The sequence below is a fragment of the Centruroides vittatus genome, unplaced genomic scaffold (genome assembly GCF_030686945.1).
Source record: "Centruroides vittatus isolate TY-2023 unplaced genomic scaffold, ASM3068694v2 contig_975, whole genome shotgun sequence".
NCBI lineage: Eukaryota > Metazoa > Arthropoda > Arachnida > Scorpiones > Buthidae > Centruroides > Centruroides vittatus.
Window position 1 is genome coordinate 355907 of NW_027122648.1, and position 18421 is coordinate 374327.

At 32.5% G+C, this 18421-nt stretch overlaps 2 protein-coding genes across 2 annotated transcripts in view; both read left to right on the plus strand.

Moving 5' to 3' along the window:
- Positions 1 to 1078: 1078 nt before the first annotated feature.
- Positions 1079 to 7514, plus strand: Dolk (Dolichol kinase). The gene is made up of 2 exons (XM_067282966.1): positions 1079 to 1094; positions 5812 to 7514. Exon 2 carries the CDS (start codon positions 5815 to 5817, stop codon positions 7393 to 7395), a length of 1581 nt encoding a protein of 526 aa, XP_067139067.1. The 5' UTR covers positions 1079 to 1094; positions 5812 to 5814; the 3' UTR covers positions 7396 to 7514.
- A 5966-nt stretch (positions 7515 to 13480) lies between these two features.
- The window catches only part of RtcB (RtcB RNA ligase), a 28280-nt gene continuing 23339 nt past the window's right edge, over positions 13481 to 18421 (plus strand). Inside the window, exons 1-2 of the mRNA XM_067283016.1 lie at positions 13481 to 13542; positions 13768 to 13888. Coding sequence (XP_067139117.1) covers positions 13793 to 13888 — 96 coding nt within the window. The 5' untranslated portion in view covers positions 13481 to 13542; positions 13768 to 13792. The remainder of the gene's footprint in view (positions 13543 to 13767; positions 13889 to 18421) is intronic.

Consider the following 18421-nt stretch of genomic DNA (forward strand, 5'->3'; position numbering starts at 1 on the left):
AGAATAAATGAAAACAAACTTTACTTCCATTATAAAATATAACTATAATATTTTCATAGGTAAATTTATATACAAAAATACTTTTGGAATTTACTGATTAATACAGTTGAAACCATGGGCGTAGCCAGGAAGGGGCATGGGTGGGCACGGCCCCCCCAGTTAACCCGGTGCCCCGTCCCCAGAAAATTACAGCCTCTACTAGGCCCCCCATAACAAAACCCTGGCTACGCCAATGGTTGAAACAGAGTCTGATTAAGAGAGCACCCTCGAGTTTGCTGTGTTCATGTTCCCTAACCAAAGTAACAAGGTCATCTATGGGGTTGTTTGTTAATTAATGGTATTTGATTTTCTTCAGTTTTTTGTGCTTTACGAGCTTTATGTAATGTATAACATGCTTCGAAACGTTAAAATTCATCACAGTTTTGCTGTATTTTTGTATTGGTTTCCATTCTTACATAATCACTTTCATCGTTTTGTTGAATAATCAGTAAGTGCAGTCAGGGCCGGATTATCGAATAGGCAAAGTAGGCAAATGTCTAGGGCCCGTAATTCGGAGGGGCCCGGCTTCATTAGCCATTGCCTAAAAAAAAAAAAAAGGTCAACAGCCATCCGTGTCGTCAGAAGTAATCTCTGCCACGAGATTTCTCGCACCGTCTAGAAATATTCCTAGGGCCGCCTCTCATAGTAATACTGATGTATGGTTATGATTCATTTTCTAAATTTTAAACTTATACGTCGCGACATCGCATATTCGATGTAGCGTTTAAGTTGCTCGAGTGCGAAGTTATTACAATTCAATAGTGTTTTATAAAACAGTTAAAAAGGGTGACACTGCGGTGTGACTTGGGGTGACACCACGATATCTGCACCGGGTGTCACCCATGCTAGCTACGCTAATGTCACATTATATAAGATTTGTTTAGAAGCAACTTATTTAAATAGGGCCCCAATTTAAATTTTGTTTAGGGCCCGCTAGAGACTTAATCCGGCGCTGAGTGCAGTTATATTTACCAGTCATATTAATTTTGTTTCTTTCCAGAAATACAGTAGGAGAGGATGAAAAGATATGAACATCTGGTAGGAGTCAAGAGAAGGTTGGCTGGAGTTATTTTTACATAATATGTTTTTTGATAAGATAAATCAATAGGTTGTGGTCTTGGGGTGATATGAGCCTGGGAAAGGCACTTCTGCATGTTTTTCCCAACGAGATTTGAAATTCTGTGTTTTTATCTGGCTCATGTGACTATGCTTACTTTGAGTAGCCTATTTGTTTGTGGAGTACTTGTATATAGTTGGGGTGGGTTTGTTTCCACCTCAGTAACAACTACTTTCTGAACAGAAATCAAGGCTCACCGTTACTCATGATTGACATGGAGTATGGAGAATAAGCAGTAATACTGGTTCAAGGTAAAAATTGGTTTTGGTGAAAATACTCCAGTAAAAAGGCAAGTCTCACAGCTTGCCATTTTGCTTCTGAATTTCTCAGTACAAAATTTCAAAGTGGTGTAAAGTGCCCTTTCCTAGTCTAGACAGCCTCTAGACCAGACCTGGCCAACTTGCGGCTGTCACGTTAAATTGTGTGGCCCTCTAAGCGATATTATATATCTATTAGAACTTTTGTTTCCCGTTATGTGTATACCAAAACAATAAAATAAATGAAAATTTACGTGTGTCATTGTTATAATGTGCAAGTATGAGTACGAACTCTTGGTATAACAATAAAATCTTATTCATTTTGTATTTGTTTTACTTTTTTAAAAGCATATTTGCGTAAATTGTGGCCCACCGTAATGTTATGCGTGATCAAAGTGGCCCGCAAAACAATTTGAGTTGGCCAGGCCTGCTCTAGACCATCACCAATCAATTTATCTCGTGATTTTTACATATGTAAAAATATATCCAGCCACCCTTTGCTTGACTCCTAACTGAACATCTTTGCTCCAAAATTTCTGAATGTTCTAATGGGACATACAGTTTAAAAACAAATAAGTACAGTACTACCTTAAAATAAGTTAGTATGACTTCCAAATCTTGTCACTCATTGCTGCTCGCTATACAAGATGACATGTTTGATTTGTGCTGTTTGTTCATATACAGTATATGATACCAGTACTTTTTCAATAAATTACCTAATTTCTTCTCATATGTGCCTTAGGTTGTTTCCAGAAGTGATGTTTTGATGGTATTTCTTCCACTATCTGTCTACAGCTTTCAAAGAGGTTTTCATTTGCAAATTTCATTGATTCTTTGGATGGAGTTGTGGAATAGGACACATTCTTGAGTTCAATGTTGTTGTTTCCTTTCGTAATCAGATTATATCTACATATTGGATGATTATCCCTAATATGCTTCATCAGTTGTGTTGGGCCTCTGGGAATTTGTCCTATCTTTTCAGGGAACACTATGGGGAAGTGTGAATCTAAACAGCTTATCATTAGTTTACACACCACATGTCTCTGTTCTTTTCTTGGATACACCTGGCATGATCACATACCAACTAACTTAACATTATACTTTCATCCTGCAATGAAATACTACTGATTGAACAGATTTATAGCATACAATTGAAATGGTTTGTACACTACCCTCTTCATTCTCATTGTTCAATCTCTTATGCTTTATAAGCCACTCAATGCAAAAGAAAAAGAGGATGCTCAAGATTTCAATTTTTCCAACATATAAGCAGACTTCTTGATAAAATCACAGATTTAACATCCCAACAAGTATAGAGACCTTTGGAGAAATTTTGTTAGCAATCCTGTAAATAGTGTATATATCCCTTTTTTCCTATTTGTAACACTGTTTACAAATAAATGATGTGAGTCTAATAAAACTTGTTTGTTATGATACTGTAAGAAATTTTTTTGACTGTGTTTATTAGAAAATTGACCAATGGAAGGTTTCACCAAATCTCCACAACTTACAGTGTAGAGCAGTGGTTCTTAACCAGTGTTTTGCAAAACTACCTCGAGTGTTCCATGAAAGAAAAGATTTTTAAAGTTTTTATTCAAATTTATTCCCATTGCTATATTCATAGACAATTCCATGTTTTTATTTTATTCAATATATAAAAGTTTATTAGTTTATTGCTTCATTATTTCCTGAGAATAGTAAACATAGAATTGCTTATCAATTTTTTTTAATATACTTATGCTAATGCTCTGTGTAATAAAAAGTATATGAATGGTGTTCTGCAGCCTCAGAAAGGTTGAGAACCACTAGTGTAGAGAGTCCTGTTACCATGTGCTCTGTGTAGTGATATATAGTACCATAAGATTAAAAGTATACGCTTATAAATTTTCTTTAGAATAGTGCCCCTTATGCAGACTGCTTCTCTAAAAATGCCATCAATTTGGTGCTTGTTTAAACAGACTGCACTACTATCCGTCTGTTAATAGGTCCCACTAATGTAAAACATAGGGGAGAAAAATAGAACATGGGAGAATGATCTCTTAAGCAAACTGCTTCCTTAATCAGTGGTCTCTGTTAAGTGGACTCTACTGTATATCTTTTTACCTTAATTTTATTTTGAATCTAGCAGATTGTGATAAATAGAAATGTTGATATTTAAAGTTAAAATTCATGAAAATGTTTTATGTTTATATATGATATAATATAAAAACTGTGGAAGTTTCCTTATTTAATAAGTTTTTAAAATTAATTTTGATAGAAAGGAATGTGATGTATTTATGATGTAATACTTGATATAATTTGAATATATGCAAATTTAGTTTTATTCATTTAAATATATATTTTTTTCTGCCTGGAATTGCCATTGTTACCCTATTATGGGATGACTTATATTAGCAGGAAAACAAGGCTCAGGAATGACTTATTGCTTATTTTTCTCTTGTTTGGCCTGACATACCAAAAAATGATTTTATGTTTTTAATGGTTTTCCTTAACAGTTTAGGTAAAATTTTATAATCTGTATATTATATACATTTAGTAAGCAATTTAGTTTTGTTGTGGGGTACCATGCAGCAGGGCCGGCCTGAACAAAAGCGGGGCCCAGTGCAAAGTTAACTTGCGGGGCCTTGAAACAAATTTCATACAACAAAATAATAATTTATTGCATTTTGCTATTTATTACATTGCACAAATTGGTATAGTAAGCAGTACATGAAAATGATAAATTATTAGATTAATAAATTTATTTACATTAAATTTATTACATAATTAAATTATTTTAATAAAATTAACATTTCAATCACACAAAAAATTGTTAATAAATTAAATAACAAGAATAATTGCTTTATATACTTATAAAATACAATTTCGTATGCAACTTACTAGAATAAGGTTACAATATGTAAGTTTTGTTTCATTCTCTTACATGTTTTATAGCAAAATCATTGATAATATCATCATCAATTTAGCTTTTTGGCTAATTAGGATTCAATAAATAAAATGGCTAAGAAGGTAAATCATCTTGACTGATGCTAGATCTCAAGTAATTTTTTTATTATTTTCAATCTTGAGAAAGATCTTTCTGTAGATGCAACGGTAATTGGTAAGGTTAATATAATTTTCAGAACAGTAACAGTAGTTCTTATATATAACTTAAGCGTTGTCAAACTTTACAGGGATGAAACTATGTCTGTATCATTTGATGATGATAAATGATATATATTTATAGTTGTAATAGTTTTTTTTAATGTTTTGAATGTTTTTCATTACATCATATAATGCTATAAAAAAATTATGGAGAGGAATCAAACAGTATTGCGCAGTATTTTATTATATTAGAACAGAAACTGGGTGAACTTGTTAAATGCCATTGTTCTTCAATGTAGTCCCCATTCTTGTCAATTGTTACTTGTCAGCATTTTGCCTACTATTACTGTCAGTTCTCCATTTTTGTTGAATTGCCAGATGCACTGGGTATGGTGTCTTGATAGGCATTTTCTTTTTCAAGCATGGCCATGCTTGAAAAAGAAAATGCTTATCAAGATATCATATTCCAATCTATGGCAGAAGTAGCACAAACTTCAAGTGCTGCATGAATCTCTAGTAGTGTATTTTTTATCTAATATTTTGATCTTGATAAACGACCAATCATCATGTGTAATGGTACCTGAATCATCTCTATTGTTTATTTTAGTTGCCTGCTCATCTGGAATAATGTCACTTAAAGTACACAAAAAAATACAGCTGTACTTGTTTTATATCTAATCACAACTACACAAAAAATGGGAATGGTTACATTAGCCATGTGCAAATGTGCACTTTTTGACTGTTTTCCAAGTTAGCATACAGAATGACGTAAATATTAAAATTCACTGTTGCTCTCTCAATATATTAGCAAATCTTTATGTTGTATTACATGTAATGATGGACATGTATCTGTATTATATTTTTTAAGTTGAGCATTAAATTAAATCTTGTGTAAATTGTAATTAAATCCATATTGATTTTGTAGGCCTTTTTTTTAAGCTATGGCTGACATTATATATAATGCGTAAGCAGTTTGTTCCTACTTATAAGATGAATTGTTAGTTCTTACAATGTGCTATACACTTAATCTGTCTTAGAAAAATCGTATTACATTTACTTAGAACTTTTTGACATGAATTTAATTGATCTTTGTATTATTTTTACTTCAAATCTTGTTACTTTAACATGTATGCCTTAATTCATATTGTAATCATAATCAGTTTACTTTTTCCTTTTGTATTAGAAATTACTTATAATATAGTATTTTGATATTATTATTTGATTAATAAATTCATTTTTTATAAGGTTTTTAATTTTAGATATTGTTTTTTTGTATTATTTTATTAATAACATTTATTTATTTTTTATTTTTAGATCATGCAGAAAATGACAAATAACCAAAAGAATAACCAAACAACAATTGGTCTGAAGAGATATAAAATTGAATATGTAATTTTTACGGCTGGAATTGTGTGTGCATTATTGAAACATTGGAATGATAAAATAAATCTAATAGAGAATAAGTATTTTGAAACTTTTAAATTAATTTCCATTTTAGTTTCCATTATTCTCTCTTCAATTGTACTGTATAAATTACAGAAGACTTCATTAAATAATTCACAATTTCGATGTCATGGAGATGAAGGCTTATTCTGTACAATTTTATTACCAGCAGCCTTTATATTTAATTGTCTTCAGTACAATGATGTTATTTCACCAGCATATAAAATTATTACTATTATAAGTATTGAAACAAGTTATACCATGGTAATGACACTAATCTACACTAATGAACGTAAGATGTACTTGTTAGTAATTAATTTAATTATTATAACTTTGTTAGCACTTATTACACAAATTTGGCCTATAGTATTGATACTTAGTATAATTTGTCAAACATCATTTATATTGTTATTACATTCTGTGTCTGTAATATTTTCTAAAAGTTTTACAATTGGAGAACTTCATTTAGTTTGTCAAGGAATTGTTTTGTTTTTATCAGCATGTGTTTTTCATTTTCATAAATTAATTACTGAACCTGTAAACACAATCCATGACACTTTACATGAAGTGAATACTGTGATTTCAATAACTCTAACTGGATTAATGGTAATATTCCTCTCTCTAAAACTTGTTCCAATTTTAAAAACACCAATATATTTTTATACTGTATGTGTTCTGATAGAAGTAGGTCTAACATTTATTATTATGTATGCAGCATTAAGACAGAATCCATTAGTTTGGTTATTGAACTATTTATTAAATACACACCAAAGAATAATCTTTGTAAGTTATTTATTTATATGTATTGCTTCCACAATTGCATTTACAATTTGGCAAAATATTGACAGAAAGTCTTCTAAACTTAAAAGAAAAATATTTCATATAATAATTATAATTGTATATATTCCAGGATTTTATATGGATGTAGAATTACTATTATTAAGCAGTGCTGGGATGATTGCTATATTTTTAACTCTTGAGTGCTTACGTTTTCTTAACATTCCTCCTCTAGGAAAAATAATTCAAGATAATATTACTTTGTTCCTTGATGAAAAAGACTGTGGTCTATTAATAGTAAGTCACATTTATTTATTAGTAGGCAGCACCATAAGTCTATGGATAAATCCTTGTCATCAAGTTAGTCTCTCTATTATGAGTGGAGTTCTTGCCATTGGATTTGGAGATTCTGTTGCAGCATTTGTAGGCATACTGTGGGGAAAACACAAATGGCCCAATTCCATGAAAACTTACGAGGGAACAATTGGAGCATTTTTTGTACAATATTTAATAACATTATTAATATTTTACTTTACTAATAAAAATGTCTTCAATATTTATAATAGCATTTATGTATTAACAGTAACGGTGTTTGCTGTATTATTTGAAGCATTTACAACACAATTTGATAATCTAGTTTTGCCATTATACTTATATGTTATGTTAATTTTTATATAAATTGAATCATCTACTAAGAAGTGTAGAATGTAAGTGTGCCAATACAGATTCTTATATTTTGAAATTAAAATATTTGTATATTTGCTACAGATCAAGCAATATGAACTATAACTAGTCATACAGAAGAAATTATTATCTTCAAGATGATAAACTTAATATTTTTTTAAAAATTTGTTTATGAATTTATCAAAATGTTGTTATAAAAATTTTAAATATTTCTATATAATTTGTTTTAGTAATTAATAATTTAAATAAATATTTTTACAATGTTAAACATTTATAAATCTATATAATTTACTTTTTTAATTATATTAATTTTGAATAAGTATTTTTTATATAATTTAATGTTATTGTTAGTTGACAAATTAAATTACTTTGAATAAAATAAAATATTTTTATAACTTTTTATGTTTAAAATTTATACGCTTTTTATGTACTGTACATACAGTAGAAACTTTATTATCGAAAATGCAATTATCTGAAACTCTGGATTATCCAAAATGGGTTTTCAAAAAGAACTAGAATGTGTAGCATTGTACTTTATTATACCATAAAATATAATACATAGAGATCAAAGTCTCCATGTAACTGGAAATTACTTCTGTGTATTGTAGCACGAGGAAACTAGGTCATATACATAACATTGTGAGTAAATTCATTTACTTTCAAATATAGCTATTGCATTACAGTATTTATCGTTTATGAAACTAAATGCACAGTGCTTGATGACTTAAAATGCAAAAACAAACAAGAATTTAGAATATATTCTAATTTTAAGAAGCTAAATAAGTTTACAGAAGCGTTTGTTTGATATTTACTTTGCTTAATTGGGCGGCAATTTTCAAATTTTCACTAATATCTGTCAGTCAGTTTGACCAGATATGGAAATCTTAGGCGCAGGAGATCCTAATTAACTATACACGAACTTCCAGTTTGGATCGGAAGTCACGTTATTTCAATTCAAAAATATTTTTTCAAAGTTAGATGACCGACATGGTTCTATTGTTAACAGGAAAAGTATGATGTACAGGAAATGTATGATGTACATGACGTACAGTACATGCTTCGCGGGTAGACATGCGCCTCGGTGCTCTCTATCTCTCGCACCTCAGCGTCCAGCTGGGGACGATCCCCAAACCCCCTAAAAGTATATAACATCGAACAGTCAAATGAGCTACTCGAAAGTTGGCTCAGTCACGTGGGCTAAATTGTTAAACGCGATAGTCTTCTGGCGTCCGGTTAACCGAAAAGTACTAGTTTAACTTTTTCTTAATTGAAACTTGATTAAAACTTCTTGATTAAAACGATAATCTTAACAGCATTGAAATAATGAAACAGACTGAGTCGATAACACATTCTGTTTAATTTAGGTTAGCCGGCCAGTCATTTTATTTCGATGGGATACGGGTACTAGTTGAGATGGTCACCAGGGTGGCGCCATCATCTGGGACAAGGATTCACAAGTATATTATCATCATCAAGTAAAATAATTGGAAATGTTTGCATTTATAATTCAAAATTTGCGAAGATAATAATGATGATAACAGAGATTGCGGCCGAAGTTTTCATCTCCAAAACGCGAACGTCGAGCATGATTCCAATTACGTTCCAAACGCCATTGTCAAACTTCTAGGCTTACAAGATGGCGGCGCTCAACGTTCACGTTTTAGAGATGAAAACTTCGGCCGCAACCTCTCTATTAAGAAGTTTTATATCACAGTATATTGAAAGCATGCGATCACAAATACAAGATTTATCATCATAATAAGTACAGTACATAAAGTGAAGGTTGTTGTATAGATTACTTACTCCCCATGGAATTTCGGGACTTTAAGTATATATTTGAACTCGAGACCGAGACGAGTTCAACGATACGCTACTTTTGGACCGGAGACCTAAAATAAGAAAGTTATCATATTTACGATTTCTTGCCTTTCACAATGTATTCTATGCCATTTTAGTTTTCCATTATGTGGCGTTCGACTGTTCGTGCTCCCGACGGACTCCTCCCGGAGAGGAGCCGCCAGCAGGCCGCCCAGTGTTTAACGTTACACAGTACAGAGTAATGAAATTTACATTATTAATTACAGCCCACCAGTGGTCAAGCGGTTCCGTTCTCTAAATACGGAGTTCGGTCGCAGGTTCGCGCTTCGTCAGGACGGGCTAGCCACGTGGAGTGTTACGGGTTTTCCCACGTCTGTAACACCTAAATAGAGGCCGGTTACCATTAAAAAGACATACCTCTAGGCAGATCGTCCGAGTGTTGCGTTGCCGTAAATTAACAAACAAACAAACATTATTAATTACATAAACAGTATGATTGCTAAGTAACTTTTCGGAAACAAAAATGAATCATTCTGTTACCCAAGGGTTGATTGAGATCTTGGCATTACATAACACTTTTGTAAACATCTTCAGCACCTTGTAACGCATCATAACGATTATCTATATATTCATATCTGTATTACGTAGGCCTAATTTGTGGACCGTCCTATACTTTTTTTTTTTTAAACTCTTTCCGCCCTGTGGGCACTAAGAGGGCCTCTTTTAGAAGGCCCATTATGGGTTCGGCCAGGCCCACAATGGGGTGACCGGGTGGTGAGGGACGGGGCCCGACATATCCGAACGGACCACCCCCGAAAAATTCCTGGGGATTATTCGACCCGTTCGGATTCGATCCCGGGTCCCCAGAGCGGTATGCTGCCACCTTGACCTCTCGGCCATCCGGCCGTCGACCGTCCTATACTTATAAAACAAAGAATTTAATAATAAATGATTCCCAAACAGCCATTGCCATGTGAAGAAGAACTAAACCAGGAAATGAATTACCTTGATGTTACTTAAAAGAGAAGAAACAATTATTTTTTCGTAAGTACAAAAAACAATTAATTGAAATGTTAAATTGAATTATAATTCGTATTACCCTATAGAAATTAAGAGGAATACATTCCTGATGGAATTAAAGAAAATAATAAATAGAACGACATTACAAGAAGACATTGAAATAGAGACAAGGAAACTTTTTTAAAAATATTTATTAAATAACTACCCGAAGAATATCGTATGTAAGTGGAGCGATTATTATATAAATAATATTTATAATGTTAAAAATTAAAAGACTGATACTTTATATATTAATTTCCCATATGTAAATCATCTTTTTGAAAAATATAAACCAGAATTTAATAAATTTTCTATTTGCATAGTAGCAAAACAAAAAATAGGTTAACGGATATAATTAACGTTATAAATAAAGAAGATCTAAGTATATTAGGAAAACAACTAGAAACTGCAGGAGTCATCTACAAATTATCATATACAGTACGTGTCCTAGTCCGAAATGTTACACAGGAGAAACAGGAAGAAGATTGGGAAAAAGGTTGAAGGAAGACGAGGCTGCAATCAGGTTAAAAAGACAAGAATCCCCTTGGTGCCAGCATTGTAATAACTTTAATTGCAAAATAGATAGAAATAATGTTAAAATATTGTATAAAACTAAAAATTGCTTAAAAAAGAAGAATTATTGAACATTTCTGTATCAAAAATTATGCAAATATAATTAATTTAAATACGTGTATGAATGTAGATGCATGCTGGGACGACAGTATAAAGGGAACAACAGTTGGCAAATAGAATGTATGGCGACGGTATCAAGACTCCTACGTCAGGCGGGTTCTGTTGCACATTGACAAAGGGCGACTTCCCCTCGGTCAATTTTACCGCCAATGGCTACACCCCCTTGCGCGGACCAAGTCAGGCCAAAGATTCGCCTTGATGTGTTGGCTACGACTGGAACCGCCCCGGTAGAGAGGCAAATTAGCCGCTTTTACGAACTTGTGGAATCCCACTGGCAGGCCTGGACGTGCACAGGCACAGACGCGTAGAAGAATAATATCAGAACGCAGGTCGGCGTAGTGGTTCCGACGGATCGTATATGGGAGACGTGGAGGCTTCATGACGCTTGTAGCGTCTTCACCGCCGAGGCGATTGGCATACAGAGAGCGCTAAAGCTCACCGCTCCGACAGGTCAGCCAACCGTGATCTTTTCGGATAGCCGAGCTGTCATCTTGACCATCGCTAACGTTTCCTCTGCATCAGCGGCAATTATCTCGGACATTGCGGAAGCGGTTAGCACGTTTTACGCCCCATTGGAAATTGTCTGGACCCCCGGCCACTCGGGCATACCGATCAATGAGGATGCAGACAAGGCTGCGAGCCACCCCAGTCTTGCAGGCTCTTGGAGCCGCTCGCTCACACCGACAGAGATTCGACGCCTCTATCGGGACTCTGTACTTCACTCCCTCATGGACTGCTGGTCGAATGCCCTTAGGCTCAAGGGGAGGAACCACCTCCGTCCGTTCGCTCTTTGGCCGTATCACCTGGCATCGTCGAGAAGCGCGGAATCGCTTCTAGCCAGGTTACGGACCGACACGGCCCCGCTGCACTCCTTCCTCTACTCTCGCAATCTCCGTTCCTCTCCGGACTGTCCGCACTGCGGTGCGAAGGAGACATCCGCCCACTACACGATGGAATGCCCAGCGTACGACGAGGCCCGAAGGAAACTGGGCCGTGCCCTGTCCCTCGACCTAACCTTGGTGCGGGACCTCGACCAACTATACTGGCCAAGCGCAGCAACCACATCATCTCCCTGGAGTGCTTTATTCAAAGATCCGGTCGATTCGTCTAACCGCCAGGCGGCACTCATCGGGGGAGAAGCCGACAATCGGCCATAGCCTCCATATGAACTGGGGGAAGAAAAAACAAAATAGAATGTATCCACTGATGAGGCCAGTTAAAATAGGTGAAATGCATATGGAAGTTTTGAAATTTTGAGAAAAACAAAAATAAAGGTTTAGTATTCGTTATTTTGTTTGTCTTCCTAATAAATTTCTTGAAGTCGGATATAAAGTGTATATTACTCGTTAACAGTTTGAAATTATTTTTAGAATTTACATATTTAGGAAGTTTTTATCGATCCCATTGCTTTTAATTGATTATACATGTACAGTACTTTTAAGCAACAGTTTAATTTGTTCAATGTAATCACCGAATACTGAATTCTTAAACCGTCTAAAAAGCTGTAATATATTAATTTAAAAAAATCCCCCTTTTGAAAATGGATTAAAAAATGAAAAACAAAATTCACGGAGTACAAAATTTACAAATAATTTGAGGACTTTAAAAAAAGTCCTCAAATTATACAATTTTCCTGCTCTTCATTTTTTAAATATTGAAATTGCATCTGATTTTGCGTCGGATTATTTTTGTACCATCACTTTTACTACTTTAATCTCGTCAGTGATTTTTTTCCATTAAAATGATAAATCATTCGACAATTAATCATCTTGACACAAATTCATTTTTAATACGAGGGTTTATTATTATTATTTTTTTAACTCTTTCCGCCCTGTGGACACTAAGATGTCCTTTTTTTGCAAGCCCATTATGAGTTCGCCAAGCCCACAAAGGGGCGGCCGGGTGGTGAGGGACTGGGCCCGACATATCCGGACGGACCCCCCCTCGAAAAATTCCTGGAGATTTACCGATTCGAACCAGGGTCCCCCAGAGCGGTGGGCTGCCACCTTGACCGCTGGCCATCCGGCCTCTAAAATATGAGGGGTGTCCGATATTAAGGGTACAAGCCAAAATTACACTAACATTTATAATGAAAGAAAATATTTAATATACATTCCACAAAAAACTACATAGGGCGCGTTTTTTATGCAGCGAAAATGTAGCGAAATGACGTCACGACAGCGTTGGCCATTTAGAAACGGGTTTCAGAGTGTTAGCTGTAAAGCACTTCTCGAGCGCTGCATAAAAAAACGCGTCCACACTTTTGTTTATTTCTCGACGTAATTTCCGTAAACGTTGACATTTATCCCAGTGTGACACTTGTTTGAACATCCCTTCACGGTACTGTTGCATGTCAAGTTGCTTGAAGTGGTCCAGATCGATCAGTCTCAGAAGATTAATAAATAAATAATAATAATTTTATAACTTGCCTGAAACGTGAGACCACCAGTGGCAGAGTGGTAGAAAAAAAAGACTAATAATATTTTTAACAGCAGGTTTTATTTGGCAACACTTTAAAGTTGATCGACTGTCACTTTAAACGTGGTTGTATGCTGTTGCTATAATATCCTGGTAAAATTAGTTTTTTTTCTCTTTTGAAATGATATTCGAATTTGAATGATTAACTTCTTTTTGTTTTGTAAACGTTTGATACCATTATTTCGATAAATTATACAGATATTTTGAATAATTTAGGAAAATACTCTAATAATTTTAGTTTTAATTATTTTGAGTTATTTTAAATAGCTTTACTTAAAAAAATTAATTTTGATTACTATTTAATGTTGCTTTTAACAGATTAAAAGAATTTAAAAGAATAAAAATGGGTGTTCGTAGTTATCAAGAGGAGATGGCATATTTGGAGAAAGTATCTTCAGTTATGTGGAAAATAAAAAAAGGATTTGTAGCAAATATGAACGTAATTATACATTTCAAAAATAATTTTATTCTAATAAATTTTATCTTCATATATTTTTGAAATTTCCAGATGTTTAAGTAATGATAAAACGTAATTTGTAATGAATTTAATTTATAAATGATTTTGTAGTTTTTTATGTAATATTTTATTGTTTGTAGAATCTTGATGCCAAGCAAAACCATACATCATAAATCTTATGTTATCCACATATTATTGTTTGTATTTATATATACAGTAAAACCCTCTTTATTCAAGGAAAGGTGGACTGATGTTATCTTGGATAACTGAAAACTCTTATAAAATGGGTGATTGTAGCCATTTTGAATGAAAAACTATGAATATAAAAGACTTAAATATGGTGACATTCCATTAACCTAGCATTGTTGGGACTGATGTAGTGTTGGGTTATCGAATATGTCAACATATTAGACTATGGAATTTTTCTGGTTTTTTTTTTAATTTTCTGGACATGGTTTTACATATCTTTGCATGTAAAATTGTACAAATCCACTTTTTATGATTGTTTAACAGGCTATTTCAATTTTTCCAGATTATTCCTACCCTTGGTTAGTTTGGAACAAGAACACACTTAAGTAGAATCTTACTTTGTGCTTTGTACACTTTTATCTACTCTAAATTCTTTATCTTTATTCTATATATTTTACATATTAAAAGCAAAATGTTCTGTCACTGCCAAAACTGAAACTAACACTTTACAAAAGTGTTATAAATCGAGATTCAACTGACTCCCTGGATAAAATAGAATCAAATCAATCAAGACGGACAAGTAATTCATCCACACTTTCTGAAATTGCATATTGCATATTTTCCTAAATTATTCAAAAAAATTGTATGATTTACTGAAATAATGATATCATTTCATATTGCTTCCAATTGTTGCACTGCATTGCATAGTTCTATTTCAAATCAGAGCTGAGAAAGCTAAATCAAAATCAAATTTTATTTGAAAATAATCAAACTGACTTTTCTAAAAACTTGGTTAAGGTTTTTTTTACACCAAAGCACACTATTAAAAAATTAAAATTGGATTTTATTTCAAAATTAACTAAAATTCATATTCTCAAACTTAAAATTACAGTAAATACTTTTTTGTTGAATTAATATGCCTCAGTGTCCTTAATTTATTATAATAATAATTCCATCTACTAGTACGTATTTTCTATTAGCAGGACTTATTAGACTGGCCTTAAGGATATTGCAACACAGTAAATAAAACAAATTTCTGATCTGTGAAACTGTGTTACACTATCCTTAAAGCCAGTCTAATAAGTCCTGGTAATAGAAAATATGTACTAGTAGATGGAAATAATATAACTTTTTTGTTGTTTTTGTTACATTAAAACAATTACTTAATACTACTTAATGACATTTTAAAAGAACTTTGCTTACTTTCCTTCATTTAGAATAACAATTCATATTTAATTGCAGGAAAAATTGAAATAACAATTCCTCAAACCTACAAAACTCAAATGTAAATTGCAAAACTGGCATTTGATCTATGCATCCCTATATTTATTACTCCAGACATCAAAAACACCCTAAAAGTTGAACATACCTCAAAATTGCTTTTGACACACTACATTTTATTATATTTTTGAAAGAATGTTTGGGAATGTAATATACCATATTCCAGTAGAATGTGAACAAAATCATCATCATTCTTACATAGAGTGAATATAGTGAACACTTACTTATTTTAATGATTTTGCTGTATTTTACTGATCAAATATAGTCAACAGCACATCTAACCTGAAATGTTGAACTGATCTAATTTGCATATCATGTAATAGTGGATTATTTGCTAAGTAAATCTTTTCTCAAAAATAATTAATGCTAGTACTAAATATGAAATTAAAATATATTTTTAAAATTTTAGAAACATATAATTCTTACTTGATAAATGAAGAATTTAAACTGTACAAAAAATTTTCATTTTTTTGCACAGTTTAAATTTTATTTTAAATCATACTTTAATTAGTCTTTGTTGTTTTGTATTCAACACAATATCTCACAATGCAACAAGAGAGATAAAGGAGCAGTATTGTTGGTATAGTTATTTACCTGTATTTTACTGATTAAATTGCTGATTTAAAGCTTGATCAGAATGTTTGCAGATATACTGTTGCATTTGCATTTTTTTTTTTTATGTACTACAAAATTAGGTTAATGTTACCTCAGGTAACCAAGATGGCGGCTTGTCTCTAATTCCAGCAAGGAAACAGTGGGACGCATGTTCTAACCTAACCTAACCTAACCTATTTTAATAAATTACCATAATTATTAGCAACCAAATTATTAGAATAGGTTAGGTTAGAATGTGCGTCCCACTGTTTCCTTGCTGGAATTAGAGATGAGCCGCCATCTTGGCTACCTAAGGTAACATTAACCCAAAATTACTGTATTTGAATGTATTGTTTATGTTAGAAATGCAAAAAATAGTAATTTGGCCAAGTATCAAATATTCACCCATTACTACAGTTAAGTACTTTGCCATCAAATAATCAAAATTTTGAGGATATCTTATTTAAAAACTTATTTAAAATTCTGATGAAAGCATATATAAGTAGGTTCTTATGTGTTTACCAAAAAACACTTTTTTAAATTATAATTCAACTTTGAATTTTCAATTTCAATAAATCTTAAGTAATGCTATTCTTTAACAATATATACATTTAATAATGAAACTAGCCAACTTTATTTTACAAAGTTATCTAAGTCAGTTTTACTTAAATGTTTTGCAAATCAAATCAGGTTCATTTAGATATGATTTATTACTGTGCTAAATCACAACCAAATGAAAAATTTATAACATTGTAGTTTAGTTAAAATTGTTAAGTTACAATAAATTAAAAAAATTTTTTGTAATAGTTTATACTGATTCATGTCCTAATTAGACTAAAATAGCTATAATTCAAATAAGTGATCTGGCAAGGAAGCAAAGAAGCTTTAAAAATGCTTATCAGCAGATAATATTTGTCTTCTTCCAAATTGCTTTGATGATTTTTTTGTTGTTCAATTAAATTCTTATCTTTAGAAACCACTTATATATATAACTAGATTTATATTCTCCTTTTAATATTATAGAACTCAACAAACCACAAAATTTAATCTGTTATTTAATAAAATGCAGTTCATTATAATATACTTTATCTCTGTTATGTTTATATGAAATAATTAGACTATACAATTATTTTTATCAAGAACATTTTTAAATATAAAATTGTAAATTTTTTTCATTTATTGTTAAATATGATAATATGATAATAGAATAGATTTTCTTCTCCTAATAAGCAAAGACATATTCTACCTTTGATTGTAGAGCAATTCAAACATCTGGCTTTAGCAGGCCATTTTACTCTACTCAGAAAATAGAGGTTAAGGATGCCCACCCCTTTAAATGGATGTGGTCCCATGCAACATGTACTAGTTTGCATATTGAGGAGTGTATATAGTGATGCCAGGTTTGGCTACTTTGCACCAAATTTAGCTCCTTTACTATTTTGATGCCAAAAATATTTTTTTCATTTTCAAACAATTTTCAACAGAAAAAAATCAGATTGTTTTTTGCTTTGTTTTGCTTAACCACTCTAATATACTGCTCTACACTTCAATGGCAAATACCATCTCCTCCTCAACTTGTTTGATTTGAAAATTATTTCAAACATTATTTTTGCAAATAAATTTAACTTTATTTAGTAAATTAATTCAATCTGCTCAACAGTGCTCCCAACCATGCGAATTTTAGAGGGACGTAGTGACGTTGCGGCAACCGCAGACAAATCAGCCAAAAGTAGCGACTTTTGAAATTTTTTAATTTATTTTTTGAGAATAGACCTATTGCCTATTAAGCCTTAACTTCCTAAATTATACAATCTTAACCTTGACCTAGAAAATCATTAATATGAATTTTTGATAAAGTGAACTAGGGGACAGTAGTAATACTGTTCCCTTAGTGATTCATATTAACATGAGTTGACCAGTGGCATAGCGAGGGGGTGCAAGGGGGTCTCTCATGCACTGGGCGTCACTCGCAGAGGGGTGCCCAAATGGTTTCCAAGACAAACTATGTGTTTCTGGAGGAAGGAGAGGGTGCCAATAAAGTGTAGTGCTCTGGGTGCCAGTTATGTTTGCTATGCCACTGGAGTTGACTGTACTTATCAGTAGTCACATCATTTCAAATAAACTTTGCTAGTAATGAGCATTAATTTGAATGCATTTTAAATGTTAAACCTTTGAAATGAGAGACAATGATAGAGTTTCTAGTTTGCTGGAGTGTTAAGTTAGACTTGTATGATTGGCAGAATATATAGGCTAGATCACATGCCAAAGGTGAAGCTTTGATTCTGATTGTCTGTGTGTGACATTTTTTGATGCTTTTTCATTTATTTGTAATCTTAAAATTTAAATTAATTTAAAAATCATGATGCATTTTAGAATTGAAGAAATACAGTAATTAATGTTGACATATAAGAAGCTAATAATAATATATTTTATTAACTTCATTATAGTATA